The sequence below is a fragment of the Pagrus pagrus genome (assembly GCF_965226575.1).
Source record: "Pagrus pagrus genome assembly, contig: HAP1_SCAFFOLD_90, whole genome shotgun sequence".
NCBI lineage: Eukaryota > Metazoa > Chordata > Actinopteri > Spariformes > Sparidae > Pagrus > Pagrus pagrus.
In genome coordinates, this window is record NW_028175373.1 from 130,134 (window position 1) to 157,225 (window position 27,092).

General features: G+C 45.2%; 1 protein-coding gene and 1 long non-coding RNA gene across 4 annotated transcripts; one reads left to right on the forward strand and one right to left on the reverse strand.

The window, feature by feature from the left end:
• On the reverse strand, window positions 1–21,816 carry LOC311253958 (uncharacterized protein). Of its 3 annotated transcripts, none has more exons than XR_014622096.1 (4): window positions 4,038–5,711; window positions 2,741–2,886; window positions 1,507–2,618; window positions 1–1,201 (listed from the first exon to the last, which is right to left on the reverse strand). XR_014622096.1 is itself a non-coding variant. In XM_084384402.1 (4 exons), the coding sequence occupies exons 3-4, from the start codon at window positions 1,657–1,659 to the stop codon at window positions 674–676; spliced, it is 624 nt and encodes a 207-aa protein (XP_084240528.1). In that variant the 5' UTR covers window positions 1,660–2,618; window positions 2,741–2,886; window positions 21,804–21,816; the 3' UTR covers window positions 1–673. The 3 variants fall into 3 exon arrangements, 2 of the variants coding, with proteins under 2 accessions (XP_084240528.1, XP_084240527.1); XM_084384402.1 differs by lacking the exon at window positions 4,038–5,711 and adding an exon at window positions 21,804–21,816 and having other exon boundaries at window positions 1,564–2,618; XM_084384401.1 differs by having other exon boundaries at window positions 1,564–2,618; window positions 4,038–5,688.
• Window positions 21,003–24,796, forward strand: LOC311253959. The gene is made up of 3 exons (XR_014622097.1): window positions 21,003–21,074; window positions 22,514–22,657; window positions 24,639–24,796. It is a non-coding gene; the product is annotated as an uncharacterized lncRNA (long non-coding RNA).
• The last annotated feature ends 2,296 nt before the right edge of the window (window positions 24,797–27,092 follow it).

Here is a 27,092-nt window from a genome sequence, read left to right on the forward strand (position 1 = left end):
GAGAGAACATACATTTTATTAAAAACTGACTCATGAAAGTCATGACGTCAATTCTTCCCCTCAACAGCCAGCAGATGTCACTATTTTGACTGTATCGAATGCTTCGAAGCAGTGCATCATTTTCCAGGCAACTTTGTCAAAGTGGTTCAGTGCTTCAGAAAGCTTCGGTTTCACCACCACTAGGCAAAAGTTGCAATGATGGCTAAGGTGACCCATTCAATGGGTAAAATAATAATAAATAAAAGTCAGATAGCCAGCTTTACAGTGTCACATTTCATTGATTAATTTGGTGTTCCTGTTCAACCACTAGATGGCAACACCAGACATAAAATATTCATACTATTCAGTATTTTTTGTATAGCTAGGCTATTTAAATGTCTCAAATACAATAAATTTGGTTCCACAATAAAACACACATTAACAGATACATTGTCATCTAATAGTTTGCCCATGAAATCACATTTAGCACAGTCTACAATTTATAGCCATCATGGATGCCATAGCGATAATCAAATCAAATTACACTATCATCAAAACTGTAATTAATCAAAATTTTCCAGAACATATTCAGTTTATATTTGGCTGGCAATATGCAATCAATACAACTATTTACAATTCAACATTTGGAGAGTACAACATAACACAACTCACCATTTAAGAACACACTCACTCATCACTTGTATTGGAATTTAGCTCGCCTCTCTTTCAAGCAAGCAAAGCGATCAATCACCCTCTCATTGAAATCAGGCATGTTCCTGACAAGTTCCCTCTCCATGGAAAGCAGGCCCAATGCATTCAGACGTTCCTGTCCCATTGTATTTCTCAGGAATGTCTTGAACCTCTTTAAGGTGGAGAAACACCTCTCAGCTTCAGCTGTTGTCATTGGAGTGATTATGAGGATGTTCAACAGCGCCACAGTCTCAGAGAAGGTTTCCTGGAGGTTGTAGCTCTGTAGAACCTGGTACAGAGCCAGTGCACTGCAGGAGCCCCTGAAGTCTGGACTTTCGTAGATGAGAGAAAGCTCAGTCCTGAGCCTCTCCTTGTGTAGCATGGGGTATGCCCTCATGGTGGTATTCAGAGCCTCTTCAGGGAATGTTTTCAGATGCCGGTCAAACAGCTCTGCCTCTAGCAGCACGGCACTCACAAGGTAGCTGGTGAAGGAGAACCTGTCTTTGGCATGGCCCAGGATTGTTTCACAGATCTGTTAAAATGATAAAAATGTATAGTCAGTAACACACAATTGTAAAAAAAAAAATTCTACTGGTGTTGGCATGAATGTGGCCATGATCTACTGTATCTACTGTCTCACAGTTCCAAAGTATGCATTTTATTATTCATGCAGACTTATTACTGTATCCTTGTGTGAGTATAATGGACAAGTAATGGGTGAGTAAAACAAATGACTACCATCCATTACTGAATTACTGAAAAAGAGATTGTGACTTTATCACTTGGTTCCAACACTTGAGTATGCCTACATCATTGGTCAGTAGTGAATGCAGATACCTCTTTTGACAGCCTCTGCTACTCTTGTTCATAAGGCTCTCCTTGATCTTGTGGTACCTGGTGCTTCTTGCTGCTGCTGTTGAGAGGAGCTTTGGTCCCTGAAGGGAGACAGATCAAAAGTGTGAGAATATGATGACAGTATGTCAATGCCATTATCAATAATTACTCTCTTTAAAAAAAACAGTAATACTAGTAAGTAATAAAAAATTGCCGCGAAACTCTTTCATTCACCAATATTTTGTTATGATACGCTAGTGCTATTCCCCTCTGAGTCCGGGGGTTAGCGGTTATCAACACCCGGGGTCTGTAGGTTGACCTACTGACCTCTGACCTGGACGATATCATCTCCGACCGCTGCCCGGCTCATTCTGATAATAATCATTCCGCTTCGGCATTCGGGTCCATTTTTAGTGCAACTAGCCAGAGCTTTAGTAAGTCTAGGTTGCGGAGAGGAAGCTGAACTTCGTCCAGCTGCTCATTTTGTTCAGACAAGTCGGACACACGCAGAAACGAACCGTAGCATTAGCGATAGCAACAAGGCGCGCCGCAGTCGGAGATGACATCATCCAGATCAGAGGTTAGTAGGTCAACCTACAGACCAACAGCTAACCCCGGACTCAGAGGGGAATAGCAGTAGCGTATCATAACAAAATATTGGTGAAATTAACGAATTTTGCGGCAGATAATGTGTTATTTAGAGGCTACATTGCACTGCCCTGTGTACTTGCATTATACAGATATACGCGGCTCTCAGCTGGATCTAATTTCGTTGGAACGACTTGTAATGACACCAAAGTTATCTGGGTGAGTAAATGATCGTATTTTATGCTAGAAATAAGGTCCAGATTGTAAAAAACGGTTATTATCCATTAATAATCAAAAGAAATATACCATCTGACCCATTTAAAAAAAAAAAAAACAGTGTTATGAGTATGAAAAGCCTCAGAGTTATCAATGTCCTGTATCAAATCATGAATGCTGGCAGTGAATATGCCAACAGCTTCCTCCTTGTTGATCTTCTGGAGGGATCTGGAAAGGGGAGCCGCAGCAGACGAGGACAGGACAGTGCTGCACTCTCGCACTCTCAGAGAATCCATGAGGAGCCAAAAATGCTGACAGACATGAAAGACATATGTGAAAGGCAGAAGATCACAGTACATAAATAACACAAGATATACAAACTGAAATACAAGTTATGATACTTTTTCATCAGAAATCACAAGAAGACCCTTACCTGCTTTATTTTTGCACAAGTTCCCTCCTGCGTCTCAATGTTTCTTTCCGTTGGAGTTACTTACTTCAGTTTCTCCACAACAGGCTGAGCAGTTAGTAAATAGAGACATAAGCTGGCTTTGGCACACAATGAACTTGTCAGTAGCCCTGAAAAAAGAAAATTACCTATTAATTTGCACCATGACACATCTTGGGCTGTGCCTGGAAAGCTAGGATAATAAGAGGTCAATCTTTATACAAATATGTAACTTAATACATTCAATGGTTGGTTTACTACATATACCCTTGTCCAACCTGCAATCCCATACAACAGCTCTGTCACAGAATGTGTTCAAGTGTGTTAAAAATGGAGGTCAGATAGTGTTGGAGTTGTACCGCCTGTATGCATATAGATAGCATATATAACTCGAAAAATTGTATTTCCTGCGAAAATACAGCGTGAATGCTGACGGCTGAAGTGATTTCGGAAATCTGCTGAATGTGCTGGAAAACACTTGCCTAATGCATAAAAAATGCATACAACTATGAGAATGAATGGTCAAGAATTTGCAGAAAAAGCTGTCTTTTTTCAAAAGCTGAAAAGTCAAAGGCGGAAAAGTAATAGGTTCAAAGAGCTTAAAAAGCTGAACATTTTGATAATTGGATGGTTTCTCTAGCTGAACATGAAGCTGAATATTTGAAAAGGATGAAAAGGCTGAAAAGCTGAAAAGTAATAGGCTGAAAGAGCTTAAAAAGCTGAACAGTTTGACAGCCAAACAGTTTCTGTAGCTGCATATGCTGGAGCAATAGCAGAACCAAAGTTGAAAATGTCCCCATAAGAATGAATGGGAAAACACCTCCCAAACTCCTGCAGGTTTAGAAAAAAGTGTAATGGTTATGGCCAAAATATGTATACAGTGAGTAACAGGAGACATTGCTGAACCATGTGATGTCTTTTTTATTTCTGTAAAGTGAAAAATGAGGGAGCCAGAGCGAGAGACAAAACCGGTACCGTCTGCTCCACTCCAGAAATTTAGGCTCAAAGTTAACACTGCAGCTTATGGGGGAGTTGCTGGAGTGCTTGTCGCTCGAGGGCTTCTACAGCCAAAAGTTTAAGTCCTACATCTGAAATAAGAACATCACCTGAAAGCCAACAAGATTTCCTACATTTCTATGTATATATTGTCTATGTGAAGTAAAAGCTGTGGGACCCAAATCAAGATGAAGAGAGTTTTTTCTCAAGTTTTTGCAGCTGCTCTCCACTCTAGCGATGATGTCACCCACTCTAGCTCACGCAAATGTTATAAAACAAGACTTACAAGTGGCTGTTCACGTTCAGCTGAGTCTCTGTCTGATCCGTTACTGTCTCCTGCCGGGGCGGCAGCACCAGCAGCTGCTGACAGACAGCGGTCCGGATGAGGCTGTCGGCACCGAAGGCACCGCACCGCACCGGGGGTTGGAGGGGAGAGGGGGGCGGGGGGTCGCACAGTTCTTGCTTCGGAATCCCAGTTGAACTCCATCAGATCGCTGGAGTGATAATCCTCTGGTTTAAACTGAGCGACACACAACCGAGTTTTTCGTAGCTGACGCAGAGGTCAAGCCCCGTCTCTTCAGCTGCACAACACGCACCCAGGCACGGAAGATAGCACCGTTTTTTTTCTGGTGGACCGGTGGACTCGATGTCGTGACAGGCTGGAGTTTGTGAAACCACCACAAACTGAATAATTTACCATGTCCATGATAACGCAATCCAAACCTGCTGTAAACACACTGACTCACGATAAGACGACCGCTCTGACAAATAGCCATCTGCTCCCACACTAAGCTATGGCAGCTGCTAGCATACAACTCCCTCTTGTGACGTAATATGACGCGATGTTGGAAAAAAAAAAAGAGAGAGACAGAGAGAGTTTTTAGGCGCTGTGCTCACTTTTTCGGTTAAATTTGTGCTCTTGTGTCTTGAAAAAACATTTCAAATCCTCACTCAACTTTTCAAATGGTATTTTTCACACATTACATTTATTTTGTAAACCAGTATAACCTGCAATATGAAAAATCCTTAGGCACACTTGTATTGGGGGGTCAACCACCGTGCAAAATTTAGGGTCTCTAGGGTCAAAGGGGGCCATTTAAGGCCAAAAAAGACATGTAAAACTGTTTAACAAAAATATCAAAACTTTATTCTAAATGAATACGATTTGAGTATGTTGCTCAGCTAAAATTGTAATACAAGAACATTTTGGTCCCATAATTGGAGCGTTCTTCGCTTTCCTAGTGGCCAGCAGTTGTGAGCTTTTGGAATAGATAACAAGTTTCAAGTCATTCAGTTTGTTGGAATGGTGAGCCTCATTTGGTTTAAAAATGTGAAAGTTTGAAGGCCCGCCTACCAAAAAGTAGATGTTTAATCAAAGCCAAACCAATGCTTATCTACTCATCTGGGGCTACAGAACAACATATCAAAAGCTCAGACTTCCACGACCTCTATAAAAAAAATGCTATAAATTTGTCAGTATGTCAGAGGGTGTAACACCCTTGGGTTTTTGAAAAGGACCTTTTTTCTAAATGACTTATATTTTGCTTTCGTATTCTTGTGTAGGGGCCCCAAGACAACCTCCATGCAAATTTTGGGGTCTCTAAGGTGAAAGGGGGCTGCATGGCAGCCAAAGAGACAGGGGGTATTAAAGGTGAAAAAACAGGATTGAAGGGATTTAGCCAGATTTTTATGTTGCTCACTTATAAGTGTCATACAAAAATATTTTTGTCCCATAATGATTAGAGCTTTCTAAAGCTACTTAGCTTTCCTATTCAAAACACTCTGTACACATTCAGGATGACAAACTCTGTTATTCCTCTTAATCTGCACACAAATGCACCAGTCTGCTTCGAGTCGGATTATGCTGACCACTGGGGCATACCTTTTATGCAAGAGTGTTACTGTTCTGTGCATGTTTAAAATACTTTTATTAAAACATGTTACTGTATATCCTACTGTATAGCCTCCCCTTTCACCCCCTCCATGCCCCCGGCTTTACTGTGCGGTCCCGGCCGGTGGAGCCCCCGCTGCACCATCCACCGGGCCGCCGGTAATGCTCCACTGTCACACCAACTGGGGTAAAAGTCCTCGCAGACATTTCATGGGACACATAAATAATCAAAGTGCACGTGCAGCTAGTGGAAACGAGCCAGGAAAGAGCATGCATGACAGCGTGACGTGAGCATTTCCTCAGAATGATTGACATGTTGGAGGACAAATAAGATGATCCACCCGGGGTGCTGCATTTGCAATGTTATAAAAGGTTGGCCACCAGAAAAATATCTATGACCCAGTAGGATTACAACCTATATGGACAAGCAAGTTAATTTTTTGCTGGAAATCCAATATGGCCACCACAATATTAGCCCCTGTATAATTGAGGTGAATAGGGCAAAAATTTAAACTAAGAGATATATCCATGAAACTTCACAGGTTGATCACTGACATGAATAAGAACATCCTTTGTATTGGAGGTTTCCATGAATATATATTTAAATATGCAAATAGGGCATTATTTGATTACATTTGCCTTAGCCTAACCCTAACACTGTAAAGTAACTCGGATTAATGGGTAGTCGGACTTTTGGGTGGTCGGACTGACGTATGCTCCCCCAATTCTGTATGGAGGCAATTTCCCGAGCAGCATCAGAAATCTCTCTAGTGAGAGGGAGAAGACAGACTTCAAAGCTAAGGCTGTTAAGAGAGGACTCAGGGTGGGGGAGGGGATGCCACCATAGGATGCCACTCAACAGGCTTAGAAACTGACCTTCAGTGTCACTACAATGAGCTGCCAGAGCTAAAATATCAGTCTTTCCTAAATATTGTCTCAATATTCAGCCTTCCATGATAAGTCATTTCTTACAAGTTACAAAATTTAATAGAAAAGAAAAATTCTAATTGTATTTTTTATTTTATTTTCAATAGTAATTTAAATATACATATCTGGTATAAAATATGTGAAAATCCCTATTAAAGATAAACAGCATTTAAAAAGTTCAGACTTGTGCTGCTCTGTATCTCAGATTGAATAAGTGCCATACTACATGCTCCTCTGAAAGTTCACAGTCAGGTCAGGTGCAAGTCAGGGTGGGGGAGGGGAGCTTTCAATGCACCTGCACCTCCAAACTCCCTCCAAAAACACTGCTGCGTTCAAGGCAGGCAGGAATTACTGATTTCCTGGAACTGAATAAATAATGATTATTAATACATGTTTAACTTCTTAATCCCTTTATGATTTGAAATTATTTGAAGATAAAAAAATATTTTAACTCATTTTTACTAATCAAAACCATCCCATGGCTTGCATGACTGAGAATATTAAGATTATTTCATTTTTAATAGGCAGTTTTCGTAGTATTCACTCTGCTTAAAACTATATTTGAAGTAATTATTTAATATGGGAGTAATTACCTCAATCTGTAGTATTTTTGCATTGAAACATTTGATAAAAGTTTCCTTTCAATTTGAGGCCATAACAGTAGTGAAGTTTCCCACTGCCTGTGAATGCAATCGGAGAAGCGGATCGTGCAGAGAAGTTGACTGAGGACTGGAGGTATGTTTGCGATACTATTTTTTTTAAATTAATTTTTGCACGTTATCTTGTCGACATTCAAATTACCCCATTTACTAAATGTTTGAAACCTTAATTACTATCGTCTATTGTATCCTCGTAGCATGAAGTCCGCGAATAAAGCCAAGCCGTATTAGGTCGATTGTAAAGTTACAAAATACATAAATTACGAGATTGAAACAAACAGTGAAAGTGATTCAGATTTTAATGATTAACATCTGTGATAGACTGCCATGAGCTGTTCTGATGGCACAATCCTTTGTGCATATGGTGGCATGCAAGGTTAGCCACAACCACTAGCCACAGCTGTAGTCACCATGGATTTTATTTCAACCAGTATGTAACAAATTACATTTCCATGCTCAACGCTTTTTTTTTTAATGTCGACTTACTCGATTGTGATTTTATACAAAGACGTATTGAAAATGTCAAGATTAAACTCTGCAGGGGACGTCAGCGCCGTTTTGGGAGGAACGCGCATAGTCAAAAATGACCTCCTAGTGTTTACCAAACCACACCTTGACCTTGTTGGAAAGCGTCATGAGGTCAAAGAAAGATGTGAATGAGAATTCAAAAGGACTGAACTGTCTGCGGTGCTCAGAGAATCTGACTACACTATGTCTTCGGGTGTTATTGACATGGTCTGCGAAGGAACAGAAGCACATGGCTAATTCATATGCAAAATAATGTCATCAGACTGTTCGGACCTTCTCTTGAATTATAAACTGTAATTATAAACTTGAGAGGCAGAAGAAACTTTCCTGGAGAAATATACTTAACCATGGGCGAAACTTTAGTTTCAGAAGTGGGGGGGACACAAGTAGGAACGGCAAATTTGTGTACGCATAGCGCGTGTTGTGTTCTGTAACGCTGTTACGTTGGAGTGTCACTAGATGGCACCACTGAATAAGACAGGACTATGTATGTAGGTGAAGAGAAGAAGAAGGAGCTGTTGTTATGAAGCTGTACTTCCTGCTGAAGATGTTGAGTAAAGTCCCTTGAGCTTACAAGTTGGTTTTCATTCTTCACTACACCACAGTGCGCTCGATTTCTGCCTGCGTAGAGCTTAAATCATGCCATTTCTATTTAACCCTAGCCTACTATTTTGTCATTAGCCATACTGCCAGTGGCGGAGCGTGGGTCTCAGCACAGAGAGGGAGGAGCATTCTCGATGGGCCCTTGTGATAGTTATTTAAACATTGCATTTATTCCATTATTTAAACATGCTAGTCACACTAAATATTTCTGCAGAAGACAATGCCACAGATCACCCCCTCTGACACACACACACACACACAGGTCACTGTCTGAGTCAGTGGCTACCATGTCTAAGCCATGTAGCTACCATGTTAATTGTAGACTGTCTGTGTCCATTTAATGTTTGTGTTGTACCAAAGACATGGTAGCTACTGACTCAGCCAGACATCAACCTGCTTGAGCTTTCAGCACCATAGACAGTGTTGGTCACAGACTGACAGTCAGACACAAATCAACTCAACTCAGTAACCAATCACACAAGCAGCTCCATGGCTCCATGTTGTCCCTGTGTGATGTTCAGGACAGGTGAGGACAGTCTGAGGACAGAGAGCTCTGAGGTTGAAGTTTATAATTATGAAATGCACCGTGAGACTGTGACAGGTCTGTACGTCTTGACCACATGTCAGCTGTTCAGCTGTAGTAGAGGAAACTCCGCTGTTCTCAGCTCCACCGCAAGGAGCGCTTTTATTTTTATTTTTATTTATTTTTTTAATTTAGCTCCGGTAGCGACCCGGCTGAAATGCATGAGGATGCGCGGATCCGGTGTATTTATCAAGGCTTGGTCATCCTGCTGAGGCACCGGGTTGGTTTGAGCTGCGTTCATGAAGCCAGTCTTTAATCTCGCGTCTCCAACTTGTTCAGAACGCTGCTGCCCGATTTTTAACAGGCACGTCCAGGTGTGAACACATTACCCCTGTGCTGTCGTCACTCCACTGGCTTCCAGTTCGTTTTAGAATTGATTTTAAACTTTTATTGTTTGTTTTTTACTCCATTAATGGCCTGGCTCCCTCCTACCTGTCAGAGATTTTAACTGTCCGCGATCATGGCAGGGCCCTCCGTTCTTCCGGCCAGCTCCTGTTAGAGGTACCAAGGTCAAGACTTAAACAGTGGGGCGATCGTTCTTTTGCTGTCACAGCTCCCAGGCTGTGGAACAGACTGCCCCCTGACATTCGCACCACTACTGACCTCAGCCTTTTTAAATCGAAGCTGAAGACACACTTTTTTAGATTGGCATTTAACTCTGACTAGGGTAGTCCTGCTCTTAGGTGTACTTATTTTGCCTGTTTTTTACTTAATGCACTTTTGGAGGGCCTTTAACACCCTGCAGCACTAGTAGTACTTTCTTGTGTTTTCTTGCAGCACTGTAGCACTTTCCTGTGTTTTTTATGTATTGCTTTTATGTATTATTTTATTGTTTTGATGTAAAGCACTTTGGGTACCGTCTGGCTATTGTAAAGTGCTATACAAATAAAATGTGATTGATTGATTGATTGATTAAGTTAGAGGCTACTTTCAAACTCGTTACTCACTGGTCGTCAGCGTTTTAGCGATCGTACAGCCTGAGGCCAGTATACAACAGGTAACGGTGTTGTTGTCTCTTTTCACCTCCTCTCTTCCTTGTGTGATCAGTGCGCTGCATACACGTTTTAAACAGAGATGGCTAAGCGCCTGGTTTAACATATTAGTTAGCTAACGTTAGCTACAATAGTGTATAGAGTAAAGTTAGAAATACCAGTAATGACTAATCAACTCACATTTTCTTTCTTCCTTTTTAGTCCCGTTCCAAATAAGGACTTTAAGTTGAGCTGTCGGCTCCTTTTCATCTTTTTGCTGCTGTGCCGCGTCCTGTCTGTGTCTTTGATTGAGCACGTAGTGTGAGGGGGGCTTCCGAGCGGTCAGTTTACGCAGGGTTTCTTGTTGTTTTGCAATTACAGCCTGTGCCTACTGTTAGTTTTCAAAGTGTAAAAAGTGGGGGGGACAAAAACATGATTTTGAAAAGTGGGGCGGACATGTCCCCCCTGTCCCCAGTGGAAATTGCGCCCTTGTCTTCATAGCAAACAAGTTTTTACCTGGAATTTAATTCATTAAGGGTGAAAACTGGCTTATGTCAAAAATGAGCCTTTCAGAGCGAGAGGAGCCTATTTTTGTCTAAGCTGCATTTCACTGAAAAAAGGTCTTTCAAAGAAGTTTTCTAGCCTGAACAGGTTGAATTTGGATCTTCTTCATGGCAAAGGAGTTTTTACCTGGAATTTAATAGATTAAGGGTGAAAACTGACTTATGTCAAAAATGAGCATTTCAGAGCGAGAGGAGCCTGTTTCTGCACTGTACAGTAGCCTAAGCTGCATTTCACTGAAAAAAGGTCTTTCAAACAAGTTTTCTAGCCTGAACTGGTTGAATTTGGATCTTCTTCATGGCAAAGGAGTTTTTACCTGGAATTAAATTCATTAAGACTGAAAAGTGGCTTATGTCAAAAATGAGCGTTTCAGAGCGAGAGGAGCCTGTTTTTGCACTAAGCTGCATTTCACTGAAAAACGGTCTTTCAAACAGGTTTTCTAGCCTGAACTGGTTGAATTTGGATCTTCTTCATGGCAAAGGAGTTTTTACCTGGAATTTCATTCATTAAGGCTGAAAAGTGGCTTATGTGAAAAATGAGCGTTTCAGAGCGAGAGGAGCCTGTTTTTGCACTGTACAGTCGCCTAAGGCTGAAAAGTGGCTTATGTGAAAAATGAGCGTTTCAGAGCGAGAGGAGCCTGTTTTTGCACTAAACTGCATTTCACTTAAAAAAGGTCTTTCAAACAGGTTTTCTAGCCTGAACTGGTTGAATTTGGATCTTCTTCATGGCAAAGGAGTTTTTACCTGGAATTTCATTCATTAAGGGTGAAAACTGGCTTATGTCAAAAATGAGCATTTCAGAGCGAGAGGAGCCTGTTTCTGCACTGTACAGTAGCCTAAGCTGCATTTCACTGAAAAAAGGTCTTTCAAACAAGTTTTCTAGCCTGAACTGGTTGAATTTGGATCTTCTTCATGGCAAAGGAGTTTTTACCTGGAATTTAATTCATTAAGGGTGAAAACTGGCTTATGTCAAAAATGAGCATTTCAGAGCGAGAGGAGCCTGTTTCTGCACTGTACAGTAGCCTAAGCTGCATTTCACTGAAAAAAGGTCTTTCAAACAGGTTTTCTAGCCTGAACTGGTTGAATTTGGATCTTCTTCATGGCAAAGAAGTTTTTACCTGGAATTTAATTCATTAAGACTGAAAAGTGGCTTATGTCAAAATTGAGCGTTTCAGAGCGAGAGGAGCCTGTTTTTGCGCTGAAAAGTGGCTTATGTGAAAAATGAGCGTTTCAGAGCGATAGGAGCCTGTTTTTGCACTGTACAGTCGCCTAAGGCTGAAAAGTGGCTTATGTGAAAAATTAGCGTTTCAGAGCGAGAGGAGCCTGTTTTTGCACTAAACTGCATTTCACTTAAAAAAGGTCTTTCAAACAGGTTTTCTAGCCTGAACTGGTTGAATTTGGATCTTCTTCATGGCAAAGGAGTTTTTACCTGGAATTTAATTCATTAAGGGTGAAAACTGGCTTATGTCAAAAATGAGCATTTCAGAGCGAGAGGAGCCTGTTTCTGCACTGTACAGTAGCCTAAGCTGCATTTCACTGAAAAAAGGTCTTTCAAACAAGTTTTCTAGCCTGAACTGGTTGAATTTGGATCTTCTTCATGGCAAAGGAGTTTTTACCTGGAATTTAATTCATTAAGACTGAAAAGTGGCTTATGTCAAAAATGAGCGTTTCAGAGCGAGAGGAGCCTGTTTTTGCACTAAGCTGCATTTCACTGAAAAAAGGTCTTTCAAACAGGTTTTCTAGCCTGAACTGGTTGAATTTGGATCTTCTCCATGGCAAAGGAGTTTTTACCTGGAATTTAATTCATTAAGGCTGAAAACTGGCTTATGTCAAAAATAGACGTTTCAGAGCGAGAGGAGCCTGTTTTTGCGCTGTACAGTAGCCTAAGCTGCATTTCACTGAAAAAAGGTCTTTCAAACAGGTTTTCTATCCTGAACTGGTTGAATTTGGATCTTCTTCATGGCAAAGGAGTTTTTACCTGGAATTTAATTCATTAAGGGTGAAAAGTGGCTTATGAAAAATGAGCGTTTCAGAGCAAGAGGAGCCTGTTTTTGCACTGTACAGTCGCCTAAGCTGCATTTCACTGAAAAAAGATCTTTCAAACAGGTTTTCTAGCCTGAACTGGTTGAATTTGTGTGGCGGAGCGCTGTTGAACGCCCGTCATTTCCTGACCGGCTCGCTCTCTCTCTCAGAGAGTGCCGGTGGGGCGCCTCATTGTTCCGGCAGAGCCAAGCTCCTTATCACCTGTTTCCCCGCCGGCCGCATGTCGCGGTCCAGCAGTGACATAAACTTTTTACCCTGAACTCTGTTCTCCCCTCCGTGGGTTGTCGAGGGTGCACACTCGGCGCCTACGCGACACGTACACACACACACACACACACACACACACACCTACACACATGCTCACCTGCTGTTGCTGCGGAGGTCTGTCTCGGGTTCACGGGCCGAACCGAGGCAGTTCCGGGCCACGTCATAAGTAGCGCACTGTGGCGTGCTTCCATGGGTCAGGCGACCATGGACTAAACTATGTGTGTTAATTGTTTTGAAATATTGTTAATGTATGTGTTCTGTGGGAAAAGTGGCACAGCCATATGAGGGGTTATTAGTGCCACAGTACTGGGGTTATATTTAAAGGGGTTCTGTTAGTTTTGTGCTTTGTTTCCCAGTTTATGTTTCTTAACCCCTGTGTTTTGTTAATTGGTTTGCCCGGGGGAGGGGCCAAGGGGGTTTTTAAAGAGAGCTCGGCTCACTTGAAGGAAGGATTCGGCTGAGTGGCATGTGGATAACAGTTGCTGCCTGTTCCTTGTAAATATTTTTTTTACTCTGTCATATTGTAAATATTCCTGCGTTTTTTTTGTTGCTTTGCCACCTGTGGGTATTTTTGTCTTTGGGTTTTTGGTGTAATAAAAAGAAAATCACCAAACTAAAGTTTGCCGACTGGGCCATCATCTTTCCAAACCAGCGTTTCAAAGTATCGAACCCCGACATTTGGTGTCAGAAGTGGGATGGCCAGTCGACGAGGGCGCATCCGGTACACAGGAAGACGGGTACTGGGTTGCGCTCACAAAAGGAGGAACCAGTGCAGGACAAAGATGGCGAGGAGGGAGCCTGGTCCACAGCCGAGGAGGACGAAGGGGGTGCGGCGGCCCCAGTCCGGCAGGCCGGCCCTGGAGCTCCAAGTCCAGGAGAGGAGCTGGTGGCGGTCATGAGGACCTTCCTGGAGGGACAGCAGAGAAGAGAGGAGGGGTTCCTGGCAGAGCTCAGGGGACTCCAGGCTTCGTGGCCAGCCCCGCAACTGGATCAGGCAGTGGCAGGGCCGAGGCCGGTAGCACCTGTCCCTGCACCTGGGTCCCTATCACCATCTGAGAGGTCGCTGATGAGCCTTAGAATGGACTTACCTACACCTGCTGCACCGCGCCGCAGTTCACCCTTAAGGGCGGCAAGGTTTGGGGTGAGCAGTGGGACAGAACCTCCGAGGCCGGAGAGCAGACCCTTTGGTGACCCCAAGATTCCCCAGTACCTGGCTGGGGAGGACATTGGAAATTACCTGCTTCGCTTCGAGTGGATTGCCAGAACGTGTGGTTGGCCAGATGGTGAGTGGGCGTGTCGCCTGGTGCCGCTACTCACTGGGAAGGCGCTAGAGGCGTACACCGCTATGGACGAGGAGAGGGCTCATTCATACCCGGACCTGAAGGCGGCACTCCTGACCAAGTTTGACGTCTCACCGGAGACGTATCGCCAGCAGTTCCGGGCCATGGCAGTTCCACCGGGAGAGAACCCAACAGAAACTTACCACCGCTTAAAGGGTCTCTACCGTCGATGGATTCGGCCAGAGCAGCATACCAAGGAGCAGATCGGTGAGCAGGTCATCTTGGAGCAGCTGCTGCGAGTCTTCCCAACAGACATCCGCACCTGGGTGAAGGAGCACAAGCCAACGGATGGGTTAGCTGCAGGCAAGCTAGCGCTGCAGTACCTCAACGCACGGAGGGGAGGCCCGCCTGCTTATCACGGTGGTCCCAGTCGCCAGGTTTCGTCGCAGCCCAGACCAGCAGCCAGAGCCAGCCAGCATCCGCCTGGAGAATCCCGGCCCACACCTCGCCAGCGCAGCCCCGGTAAGGAGTTCATCTGTTTCTACCGCCAGCAAGCAGGGCACAAGGCTTCGTTGTGCCCCATCAGAAAAGCTAAGCTTAGCGGGGCATGCTACACTCCTCGGGCTGAGGTTGCAAGTGCTGGGGGAGGGCAACAGCGTTTTAAGGACGTTACCATTAATGGTGAGTCTGTGACTGCTCTGGTTGACTCGGGGAGCTTCCTGACGCTGGTCCGAAGGGAGTTGGTGCCAACGGGCGTGGTGGATTATAGCAGACAGGAAGACATTTTGTGTGTGCACGGGGACAGCCATTCCTACCCCACAGCTGAGGTGACGGTGGTGGTGGATGAGCAACCTTACCTGCTGACGGTCGGGCTGGTGGAAAGGTTACCTGTTGCTGCTATCCTGGGGTGGGACTTACCTGTGCTGCTGGACGTGCTGCTGGAGGCCGGCCCCAAAGACAGTGACCTGGGGAAGGGTTTGTCCGGTTATGTGATCACCCGCACCCAGGCCAGGGCGGGGGTGACAGCCGACCCAGGGCCGAAAAAGGGGCCCGATCCAGAACTCTTTTCAACCCTGGACAGCAGTTTGTTTGAGGGGCCCATGAAGGGGCCCAGGAAGTCTCGCCGCCAGCGGCGGTTTGAAAAGGGGCTGAAGTCCCGGGAGCCGGACTGTGCAAAGGGACTGGCAAAGGGCATGTGGGAGGTGCCAGAGGACATTGGGGCCCTGCAAAGGGAGGATGGGACTCTGAAGTCCTTGTTCGCCAAGGTGGTTGGGGGGCTGGATATGTCAAAAGGGGAGAAAGAATGTTTTGTTGTTGACAGTGATGTTTTGTATGCAGTGGCGGAGGGGGTCAAACGCCTTGTGGTTCCTGTGTCATGCCGGCCGATGATAATGCACCTGGCACACACCTTGCCTTGGGCAGGTCATCTTGGCCGCAACAAAACCTATTTGCGCATATCCCCCAGGTTCTATTGGCCTTCCATGTATGTTGATGTGCAAACCTTCTGCAAAACCTGTCCCACCTGTCAGAAAACTTGCTATGTCTGCCAGTCCGACCGAGCCTACCTACAACCCCTGCCCATGATCTCCACTCCGTTTAGGCGTGTGGCCATGGACATTGTGGGCCCATTGGTGAAGAGCAGTGGGGGGCACCAGTACATCCTGGTGCTCTGTGACTACGCTACACGGTTCCCAGAGGCTTTCCCCCTGCGCACGGTCACTGCTCCTGCTGTTCTGCGTTGTCTTGTTCAGTTGTTTTCCAGGGTTGGTGTACCGGACGAGATCATCACAGACCAGGGGACCAACTTCACCTCCAGACTCCTGCAGCTCTTCCACCGGCACTGGGGATTTCGGCGATCAAGACCACCCTCAGACGGACGGCCTGGTCGAGCGCTTCATTCAGACCCTGAAGAAGATGCTGCAGAAGTTTGTGGCCGACACTGGGAGAGACTGGGACCAGTGGCTGCCCTACCTGCTTTTCGCCTACCGGGAGGTTCCCCAAGCGTCCACAGGGTTTTCCCCGTTTGAGCTTCTGTATGGCTGGGAGGTACAGGGGCCATTGGATCTGCTGCGGAAGACCTGGGAGTCTCCCGCAACCGGCACCAGTGACCGTGGTGTGGTCCAGTTCGTGCTGGAGATGAGGGACCGGTTGGCAAGGTACCGAGACGAGGCCGAGGTCAACCTTCGTGAGGCCAAGCAGACCCAGAAGGCGTGGTACGACCGACAGGCCAGGCACAGAGAGTTCCAGCCTGGCCAGAAGGTCCTACTCCTCCTGCCATCCTCCAACAGCAAGCTGCTGGCCAAATGGCAGGGCCCGTACACCGTCCTCAGGAAGATGGGCCCGGTGACCTACGAGATCCACCACCCGGACAAGAAAAGGGCAAAGCAGATTTACCACGTCAACCTGCTGAAGGAGTGGAGGGAGGCTCGGGTTCCCGTGGCGTCTCTGCTGGTGACGGCGGTGGACAGCGCGGGGGAGGAGGAGTCTACCCTCGCCGACCTGAGCCAGTCTGCGGAGCCTGCTCTCGGGCACCTCTCTGCCGCCCAGTCCAGCCAGCTGTGCCAGGTGTTCCAGCGGGTCGCCAAGCTCTTCGCGGCCAACCCGGGGAAGACTGACCTCGTGGAGCATGTGGTCCGGCTGAAAGACAAGGGGCCGGTTCGTCAGAGGGCCTACCGGGTGCCCCAGCACCTGGTGGCCAAACTTCAGAAGGAGGTGGAGGAGATGCAGCGCTTGGGGGTGATCGAGCCGTCGCAGTCTGAGTGGTGTAGCCCGGTGGTCATTGTGGGGAAGAAGGACGGTTCCCTGCGCATCTGCATGGACTTCAGGAAGGTCAACGCCATGTCAGAGTTCGACGCCTACCCGATGCCCCGGATCGACGACCTGCTGGAGAGGATTGGTCGGGCTAGGTTCATCACCACCCTGGACCTCTGTAAAGGGTACTGGCAGGTACCCCTGGAAGCGTCCAGTCGTCCCTGCACAGCGTTCCAGACACCTGCTGGCCTCTTCCAGTTCACGGTGATGCCCTTCGGCCTACATGGAGCACCAGCAACTTTCCAGAGGCTGATGGACCGTGTCCTGCGGAGGTGTGAGGACTGCAGTGCTACCTACCTCGATGACGTGGTCATCTTCAGTGCCACCTGGGAGCAGCACCTGCATGATCTGGAGCGAGTCCTGGGCCAGATCCAGCAGGCAGGCCTGACGCTGAATCCAGCCAAGTGTCAATGGGCCTGGGAGGAGGCGAAGTACTTGGGGTACCGGCTTGGACGAGGGGAGGTCCGACCACAGGTGGACAAGGTCGAGGCCATCCGTAGCTGCCCACGCCCTCGCACGAAGAAGGAGGTGAGGTCCTTCTTGGGCTTGGCCGGCTGGTACAGGAGGTTCGTCCCACAGTTCGCCACCCTCGCAGCACCTCTGACAGCACTGACGGCGAAGGACCAGAGCAACCCGGTCATCTGGAACGAGGACTGCGAGGCGGCGTTCCAAGCTCTCAAGGCCTGTTTGTGCTCTTCGCCAGTTCTGAGGAGCCCTGACTTCAGCCAGCGGTTCCTGGTTCAGACCGATGCCTCAGCGGTGGGACTGGGGGCAGTCCTGGCCCAAGGTGAGCCTGGTGACGAGCGACCGGTGCTGTACCTGAGCCGGAAGCTGCTGCCACGGGAGACCAGGTACTCCACTGTGGAGAAGGAGGGCCTGGCCATCAAATGGGCCCTGGAGAGTTTGAGGTACTACCTGCTGGGGAGAGAGTTTGACTTAGAGACTGATCACAGGGCTCTGACCTGGATTAACTCCATGAAAGACCACAACAGTCGTCTCACCCGCTGGTACCTCTCTCTCCAGCCGTTCCAGTTCCAGATCCGACACCGAGCGGGCAAGACCAATGTTGTGGCAGACTATCTCTCCAGGTTGCCGCACATCGTCAACCTCGGGGAGGAGGGGGATAATGTGGCGGAGCGCTGTTGAACGCCCGTCATTTCCTGACCGGCGCGCTCTCTCTGTCAGAGAGTGCCGGTGGGGCGCGCTGCGCCCTCATTGTTCCGGCGGAGCCAAGCTCCTTATCACCTGTTTCCCCGCCGGCCGCATCTCGCGGTCCAGCAGTGACATAAACTTTTTACCCTGAACTCTGTTCTCCCCTCCGTGGGTCGTCGAGGGTGCACACTCGGCGCCTACGCGACACGTACACACACACACACACACACACACCTACACACACGCTCACCTGCTGTTGCTGCAGAGGTCTGTCTCGGGTTCACGGGCCGAACCGAGGCAGTTCCGGGCCACGTCATAAGTAGCGCACTGTGGCGCGCTTCCATGGGTCAGGTGACCATGGACTAAACTATGTGTGTTAATTGTTTTGAAATATTGTTAATGTATGTGTTCTGTGGGAAAAGTGGCACAGCTATATGAGGGGTTATTAGTGCCACAGTACTGGGGTTAGATTTAAAGGGGTTCTGTTAGTTTTGTGCTTTCCCAGATAGCATACGGATGTGGGCCACTTCAGGCAACAATCCGGCACTGTAGGCATTCTTCTGGCCCGCACAAAACAGATGTGAGCCTAAACTGGCCCATGTGGTAAATGCTACATTCGGCCCTTATATCACAAAACAGATATGGCCCATCTTTGGCAAATACGTGGCAGAGTAGGGAATGGTTATTCCTTAAGTGAACCAAGGCTGGGCCACATATGGTTCAGCACACGTGGCCCACCTTTGCTGAAACACATTTGGGCCAGTTTTGGGCAAAAGACGGCAAATTAGCATCGACTAATCTGGATGTGAGCCTAAAGTGGCCAACATATGAGAAAATACAAGTGGCCCACCTTTGCTGAAACACAATTGGGCCAGTTTTGGCCGAAAGACAGCAAATTAGCATCGACTAATCTGGATGTGAGCCTATGTGGCCCACTTATGAGAAAACGCATGTGGCCCACCTTTGCTCAAACACAATTGGGCCAGTTTTGGCCAAAAGACGGTAAGTAAGCATCGACTAATCTGGATGTGAGCCTAAAGTGGCCCACTTATGGCTCCACACACGTGGCCCACCTTTATTGAAACACATTTGGGCCAGTTTTGGCTGAAAGACGACAAGTTAGCATCGACTAATCTGGATGTGAGCCTAAAGTGGCCCACATATGGTTCCACACAGGTGGCCCACCTTTGTTGAAACACATTTGGGCCATTTTTGGCCGAAAGACGGCAAGTTAGCATCGACTAATCTGGATGTGAGCCTAAAGTGGCCCACATATGGTTCAGTAACATTGTGGGGTCCATACTTTGTGAAGTACAAATGTGCCAGGACAAGAAAAGACAAGACAAGTTAAGTTAAGTTAGTTTGCTTCTCTCATTGAACCGCTGTCCACTATTCAGGGTATAGGGGATAACAGGACCCAAATGCAGACTCAAATGGAACAGTTTATTATTTTAGAAAGAGGTAAATAAACAGGTAATCAAAGTCCAACAGAAATAAAGTAGCAACAAAAGAGTCAACGAGCCTAAGTCTCGGACAGGGGAAAAAACAAGGAATCCAAAGTGCAAAGTGCAAGTAGATATTCCTTTTTCGGTGGAAATGTTCCATGATGGGCATGATTGGCAATGTTGCAGCATGAACGACCTGCAATATTGATCCTTCACTCATTCTGGAAGAAGCTCGCCACTAATGGAGCCCCCGTCCAGCTTCTTTGCTGGAGCTTGAAGCAGTTAGAGGACTGAAGACCTTTAGGCCTGAACTGCCTTAATTGTGTTCTCCACTATGGAGGTGAGAATTTTATCCAAGCTAATGTCTATCATGAACAACACATCCCCATGGCAAGCCCGGATGTTGCACCCATGATACAAAGAGAAACAAAACCGTTCATAAAAATCTGAGAGAAAAAAGTTAACACAACAAGCGGATGGTGAATTCTGAGAGTTGTTATCCGTCTGATACCAGCAGGAATTACATACAGTAGGCATAGTCAAGTTTAACTTGTTCTTCTCTTAGTGCAATATTATCTGTCAGTATAAATAATATGCTGACTGTGATGAATTTGTTGTTTGTTGATCAAAGTTAATTTATAAAAATATATATATATTGACCAACAATTCTGTGTTTTCTCTGATTTGAGTATATGCATTTTCATGTGTGGCCAATGGAATGTCCTTCCAGAACTTATTCTATGTACAAATCCCTACATGTTCTCATGCTTGTCAAAGCGCTGGTTACTGAGGAAGCGAGTTTGCACACATTGTTGAGTTACATGTGTGTATACGTGTCTGGTTATTAATATGTGTATGAATGTGGTTATTAGAGGAGGATAGTTGGACTGTTATCTGTTTGAATGTGTGATAAGAGTAAGAGAGAGTATGTGCTGCTGTGCACTTCATGATTTGGTGCTCTTGTTCCCTGCTTTTACTAGTGTATTCTGTCTATTTTTAAAATATTATGGTCATCATGTCACTCATATTTCAATGATTTTAATACTGTATCTGCTTTAACTTTACCTGCCCAGGGACTACAGGCGGAACTATAACCTGGCTCAAAGCATCTCTTCTTGTCTTACAAGATTAATGTTTTTTTGTGCATTGTCCCTGTTTTAAATAAATAAATTCAATTCAATTCATTAAATTCACAACATACTGTACATTCCTTGACCGAGTGTGCCAATAAGAGCATAGCCTAGGCCAAGAGTGACAGTTCATTTGTGAACAGAAACCGCTCCCACCTGCTCTCTGTGTCACATAGAAAATGACTGGCAGGTCGACATTGGAAAATGTATTGACCTACATTTACCTGAACATATCACCCACAGTGACAGTGTTTTGTTTTTTTTGTTTTTTTTTTTTTTATTAAGTCAACGCTATTAAGTCTGTAAGGATCGTATCTTTATTCAAACTCTACTTTCCGTTATGTTTTTTTCCGCTTTAAGTTGGAGTTTTCCAAATTACGAGTCTTTTGAATGCATCATATTCGAATTGACGAAAGGGAGCAAGGGAGCAAAAAGTGCGCGAGCCGGAGATCGAGGAGAGAAGTCACGGTGAGGTGAGTCCCTGAACGAAAAATAAATGAATGAATTTCTGTGGGAAACATTCAGCTCTTATTGTTGGAACTTCACATTGTTTTGTCAGGTTGCCAGTGCTGCGAAAAATGTTAGCTAGTTAACATTCAGTTTTTATACAAGGTTAATATGACCAGGCAGCAGGGCTCGAAATTAACGATGTCCCGGCGGGGACCATAAAAATTCCTGCTGGGACACACTTATATTTTGTCCGGGACAATTACGGGACAGTGAAAAAAAAAATGTCAAACGCTCACTCTCAAACAAAATGCTCAATTCCCTCCTCCGTATATCATTGCATTTCCCTGAGGTTGAGGACTATAATGCAGAGCAGGCAGTTGAGAAGTGGTGGCAAAGTGGTCAGAGAACATGCCGACCCATGTTCAACGACTCTGTGTGAGACAAGAAAAATAAATCTCTGTGGCAGTGAACTTTCCCTCCAGAAAACAGCATCCCTCCCCGCGAGTGAAATAGTCAGACAGCGTCCTGTTTACTGATGGTGATTATGTAATTTTGTACGAAAAACGTAACTTTGTCACTTTCCAGGATGTTTGGTGGGTCAGGATCTCAATCACAACACATTATAACAGCATCCATATGATTATAACAGTCAGAGGGTACATGTTTAAACACATGCCGCTGAAAGCCCCACTAGGATTCAGAGAAGCACAGTACAGAAGCACAGAATGTGTTGCTGCCGTTATTACTGGTACCGGTGCCGCGTCGAGTCTCCCTGATCCTCTCCCCAACACACAGCCGCTTCTAGCCGCAGCGGCAACCTGAGCGGGGTCGCTCTGCGAACTACGGCGCCGCGGAGCTACAGGCCCCGGTCTTCCTACTCCTCTCCCCCACATACAGCACCCTGTGCTGGGTCGCCCAGAGCGACGAGTCTCCCTCCAGCTCTGGAGCTCTCCACGGTGCTGCTAATGGCGGCTTCTCATCGTCTTTCAGACCTTAGACCATAGCTTTAAGTAATACAATTAATTAAAAATGCTGATAGTCTAATACTCGTTATAAAATACTTATAATACAACAACATATACACCCAATCACATTTTATAAGGCACCAGTTTAAAGCTGCCATTCTTAAATTGCTCTGTTTGCTTTGAAGAAGACATACTCTGTGCCGAAATGTCAGCAACCTGCACCATAAGAAAAATATCTAAAACTATGTGCTTCACCATCTTCTCCAGCTATTTATCTGCCCCCTGCTCTAAGATGCACCAGTCTGCAATCAGTTCGTCAGCTGAAGGCGAGAGTTTTCCTCCTACAATTTTAGTAATTGGCTGGTCATGGCTAGACTGTTTTCAAACTACATTCATTGCTGCCCAACTATGGGCAGGATATAGCATGTCATGCAGTTAGCCATTTCTCACCATTGTGTGCAATCTATCCAAAGCTTTACAGTTTTCTAAATTTTTAGGAACGGTCAGAAACAATCAATTGACGGCCACTGCAACAGACCAGGAGGTGGAGGCTTATATAAAAAGGTGGCTTCATCTCGCTGGAGACAGGGATGGTGGGAGGAGAGAGAGAGAGGAGAAAAGGCGTGCCACACAGCTCGCACGTAAGTCAGCTACAATACCTATTTTGCAATATATGTGTGATACTGTTCTACAGCAGAAATCAAGATGAAGCTGTCAGCATATGTAAAAAAAAAACGAGCGCAAAGTACAGAACAAATCTCCCCAATTCTAAATGAGCAAATACAATTAAAAAAGGCAGTGTTGTGATTTTTGCCATTTTTTCCGCTATGGTCACTTAGGAATTAGAAGCTTGTTCAGCCACCATGCAGCAAGCATAGCCATTTTCTTGTAAATGTAAAGATTTCACTTGGCAGTGGTGGGACAGTAATGTAAACTGTAACTGGAATTGTCACCCATTGCCTTTCTTAAAAGCCAGTACATGGGTCTGAAAAGTAGGGAAATCACATTTCAGTTAGAAACACATCTTTAATGAAAACTGTATTTGACTTTAGTATAATATTCTATCTACAAAATAAATTAATGAATATGAAGCAACAGCTGAAATATATTTTTAAATATATTAATATTACATGCCATCTCCCTGCTAAATTGAGCTGGAATGAAAGAACCCCCTATCAAACACAAAAACATACTTCTAATGTTAACATGAGTGGATGAAGTTTTGAGTCTTAAGATGTGGTCTTATCTAACCTCAAACTTTTCCCTTTACTGCTGCATTCATGGTCTTCAGCTCCACCATGTGGGCAGGTCTGATGTAACTACACAGCGATTGTGTGAGTGAGGCTAGCTGACTCATTGTCATCTCAGACTTGATATGTGATAGGTTTAATATGTAGGATGGAGTTGCTTCCAACTGAGAGCCTCAGCCATGTTGCAATGGAATATAATACTTACCTTGGCATAATATATAAAGAATAAACCAGGACAGAGAGACCTCACCTCAACTTTTATCCCAACTCTCTCCTCTTGTGAGGGCTTTTAGATCTGAGTATGGCCCCAGTGTTCCGCCAGAGCACCGTGCCATAGCACACAGACCTCTGGTCCAGTAAATGTCCAGTTTTGTGGATACCTATTACGCACCACCAGACTGACAGCTATCTTGGGGGTCCCCATGGAGAGTCATTAAAGAGGAAATATTCAAGATTTTTACCTACTTTTTACTTAAAGCAGAAGTAAGCGATCCGGTCGTTTTGGCTAACTTCCTGTCAGCGGATGGAGTTAGCAGTCCCCGCCCTCTTCCCTACGTCAACACATGCGCGTGCATCCCTTGGCTGCACACACAGAGAGGACCGCCCCTTTATGCCGTTCTCTCTCCTCATTGGATAAAGGTTGTAGGATACAAGGAAAGTTTTCTCCTCGGCTTACAGCAGAGCAGGGTGACTGACAGACCCGTGTTTCGGACCAAACACTCTATATAAGTGATTGCTGTCGGAAGATATAACTATATAAGACTTATATTAACACAAACATTCCGCTTACTTATGCTTTAATGAAACAGCTTCAGAGTAATGTTGCTGGCTTGTTCCAGGGAGAATGGAGGCTCTCTGCCTTCCACCTAGCGTCACTTGGCTGAAAACCAACCTTGTAAGATCAGACCCTCCGACCCAGTATCCCAGCTCTCGTGCTGGCAGCATCATGACACACCAAAACACCCTGTATCCATTATCTTTTTATGAAAGGATAGAACCACACAAATACACACATTGCAACATGTATATGATATGCTCCATTAATTGCATTATGGCTGGCTTCAGTGAACCAACAAATGCTGAGGAAAGGTTAGCAAAATAGCAAAAAATCAAATGGCTGTGCACTATTCCCCTTTAACATGAAGACAAACTCAAATATACATTATGTTTTATTACTGTAACTTCAGGTTAAATGTGAAGTTTGTCAGAGTGTTTGATGAACACAATATTGTATAACTTTATATCACTTTACAGGGCCTTTTTTGTTTGGTCTCCTGATAAGGTTTTGTGTTTTGCACTGCAACCATATACAGTAACCACAGTACTGCTTTACTGAGTCAACAAAATATGTTCTTTTGTGCATTTCTTAAAGGGCCAGATGAAGAGGAGACAATGGTGGGGCCATGAGTGAGCGTGTTCCGCAACAGTGTTCCGCAGTCAGAATTTTCATGTTCATCTTCATGTTTGTTTTGTTTGTGTTGTGTTGTTGTTTGTGGCACATGTTAAAAAAATAAAATAGTTCTCTACTGTTCACAAGTTGTTTCTCGTGTCTGGTTTTTTCTTCAATTCTTCAGTAGGTATCTTCATCTTTGACTGAGACCAACAAGACTGGACCATTGCCACCATTTAACACAGTATCTGGAGGTACCATAATGACATGTACAGTAGCCACAAATTCAGACCAGTTCTGGTTTATTTATATGATGTGTTCATATTTGACATAGAACTTTGTCATGGTTTGGTTGTGACTCCAATGTGTACAGGCTAGACAAGATCATAGACTGTAAACCAGTTCTGATGTATTCAGCTCTTGGTTAATATGTAGCATTATGACTAGGCTGTGGGTCATATGTGAGAAACAAGTGTGGACCACTCATGTCATTCCATGTGGTAGGTGGGTCAGAATAAAAATGCATAGTGGCCCAAATTTGGGTGAGTGCTGGTTTATTTGGTCTATTTTTGGCTGACACTTGGCACTGTGTTGGTTTGGTTGTGGCCCACTTCTGGCAAACAACTGTGGACCACATTTGTGCCATCATTCCAAGTGGTATATGGGCCAGAATAAAAATGTACAGTGGTGGCCCACATTTGGGTGAGTGCTGGTTTATTTGGTCATGGCTGACATTTGGCACTGTGTTGGTTTGGTTGTGGCCCACTTCTAGCAAACAGCTGTGGACCACTCATGTGCCATCATTCCATGTGGGATGTGGGCCAGAATAAAAATGTACAGTGGTGGCCCACATTTGGGTGAGTGCTGGTTTATTGCGTGTCGGCTGACATTTGGCACTGTGTTGGTTTGGTTGTGGCCCACTTCTGGCAAACAACTGTGGACCACCCTTGTGCCATCTTCCCATGCCGTACTTGGGCCAGAATAAAAGTGTACAGTGGCCCACATTCGGTTGATTGCTGGTTTATTTGGCCTGTTTTTGGTTGACATCTGGCATTGTGATGGCTTGGTTGTGGCCCACTTTTGGCAAACAGGAGCGGACCTCCCAAGTGACATCATTCCATGCGGTATGTGGACCGGATGAACATGTCAGGTGTGGGCCAGATATGGGCCAAAAGAATTTTGCTATCTGGGTTGTTTCCCAGTTTATGTTTCTTAACCCCTGTGTTTTGTTAATTGGTTTGCCCGGGGGAGGGGCCAAGGGGGTATTTAAAGAGAGCTCGGCTCACTTGAAGGAAGGATTCGGCTGAGTGGCATGTGGATGACAGTTGCTGCCTGTTCCTTGTAAATATTTTTTTTACTCTGTCATATTGTAAATATTCCTGCGTTTTTTTTGTTGCTTTGCCACCTGTGGGTATTTTTGTCTTTGGGTTTTTGGTGTAATAAAAAGAAAATCACCAAACTAAAGTTTGCCGACTGGGCCATCATCTTTCCAAACCAGCGTTTCAAAGTATCGAACCCCGACAATTTGGATCTTCTTCATGGCAAAGGAGTTTTTACCTGGAATTTAATTCATTAAGGGTGAAAAGTGGCTTATGTCAAAAATGAGCGTTTCAGAGCGAGAGGAGCCTGTTTTAGCACTGTACAGTCGCCTAAGCTGCATTTCACTGAAAAAAGGTCTTTCAAACAGGTTTTCTAGCCTGAACTGGTTGAATTTGGATCTTCTTCATGGCAAAGGAGTTTTTACCTGGAATTTCATTCATTAAGGGTGAAAAGTGGCTTATGTCAAAAATAAGCGTTTCAGAGCGATAGGAGGCTGTTTTAGCACTGTACAGTCGCCTAAGGCTGAAAAGTGGCTTATGTGAAAAATGAGCGCTTCAGAGCGAGAGCAGCCTGTTTTTGCACTAAGCTGCATTTCACTGAAAAAAGGTCTTTCAAACAGGTTTACTAGCCTGAACTGGTTGAATTTGGATCTTCTTCATGGCAAAGGAGTTTTTACCTGGAATTTAATTCATTAAGGCTGAAAAGTGGGTTATGTCAAAAATGAGCGTTTCAGAGCAATAGGAGGCTGTTTTAGCACTGTACAGTCGCCTAAGCTGCATTTCACTGAAAAAAGGTCTTTCAAACAGGTTTACTAGCCTGAACTGGTTGAATTTGTATCTTCTTCATGGCAAAGGAGTTTTTACCTGGAATTTCATTCATTAAGGGTGAAAAGTGGCTTATGTCAAAAATGAGCGTTTCAGAGCGATAGGAGGCTGTTTTAGCCTAAGGCTGAAAAGTGGCTTATGTGAAAAATGAGCGTTTCAGAGCGAGAGCAGCCTGTTTTTGCACTAAGCTGCATTTCACTGAAAAAAGGTCTTTCAAACAGGTTTACTAGCCTGAACTGGTTGAATTTGTATCTTCTTCATGGCAAAGGAGTTTTTACCTGGAATTTCATAC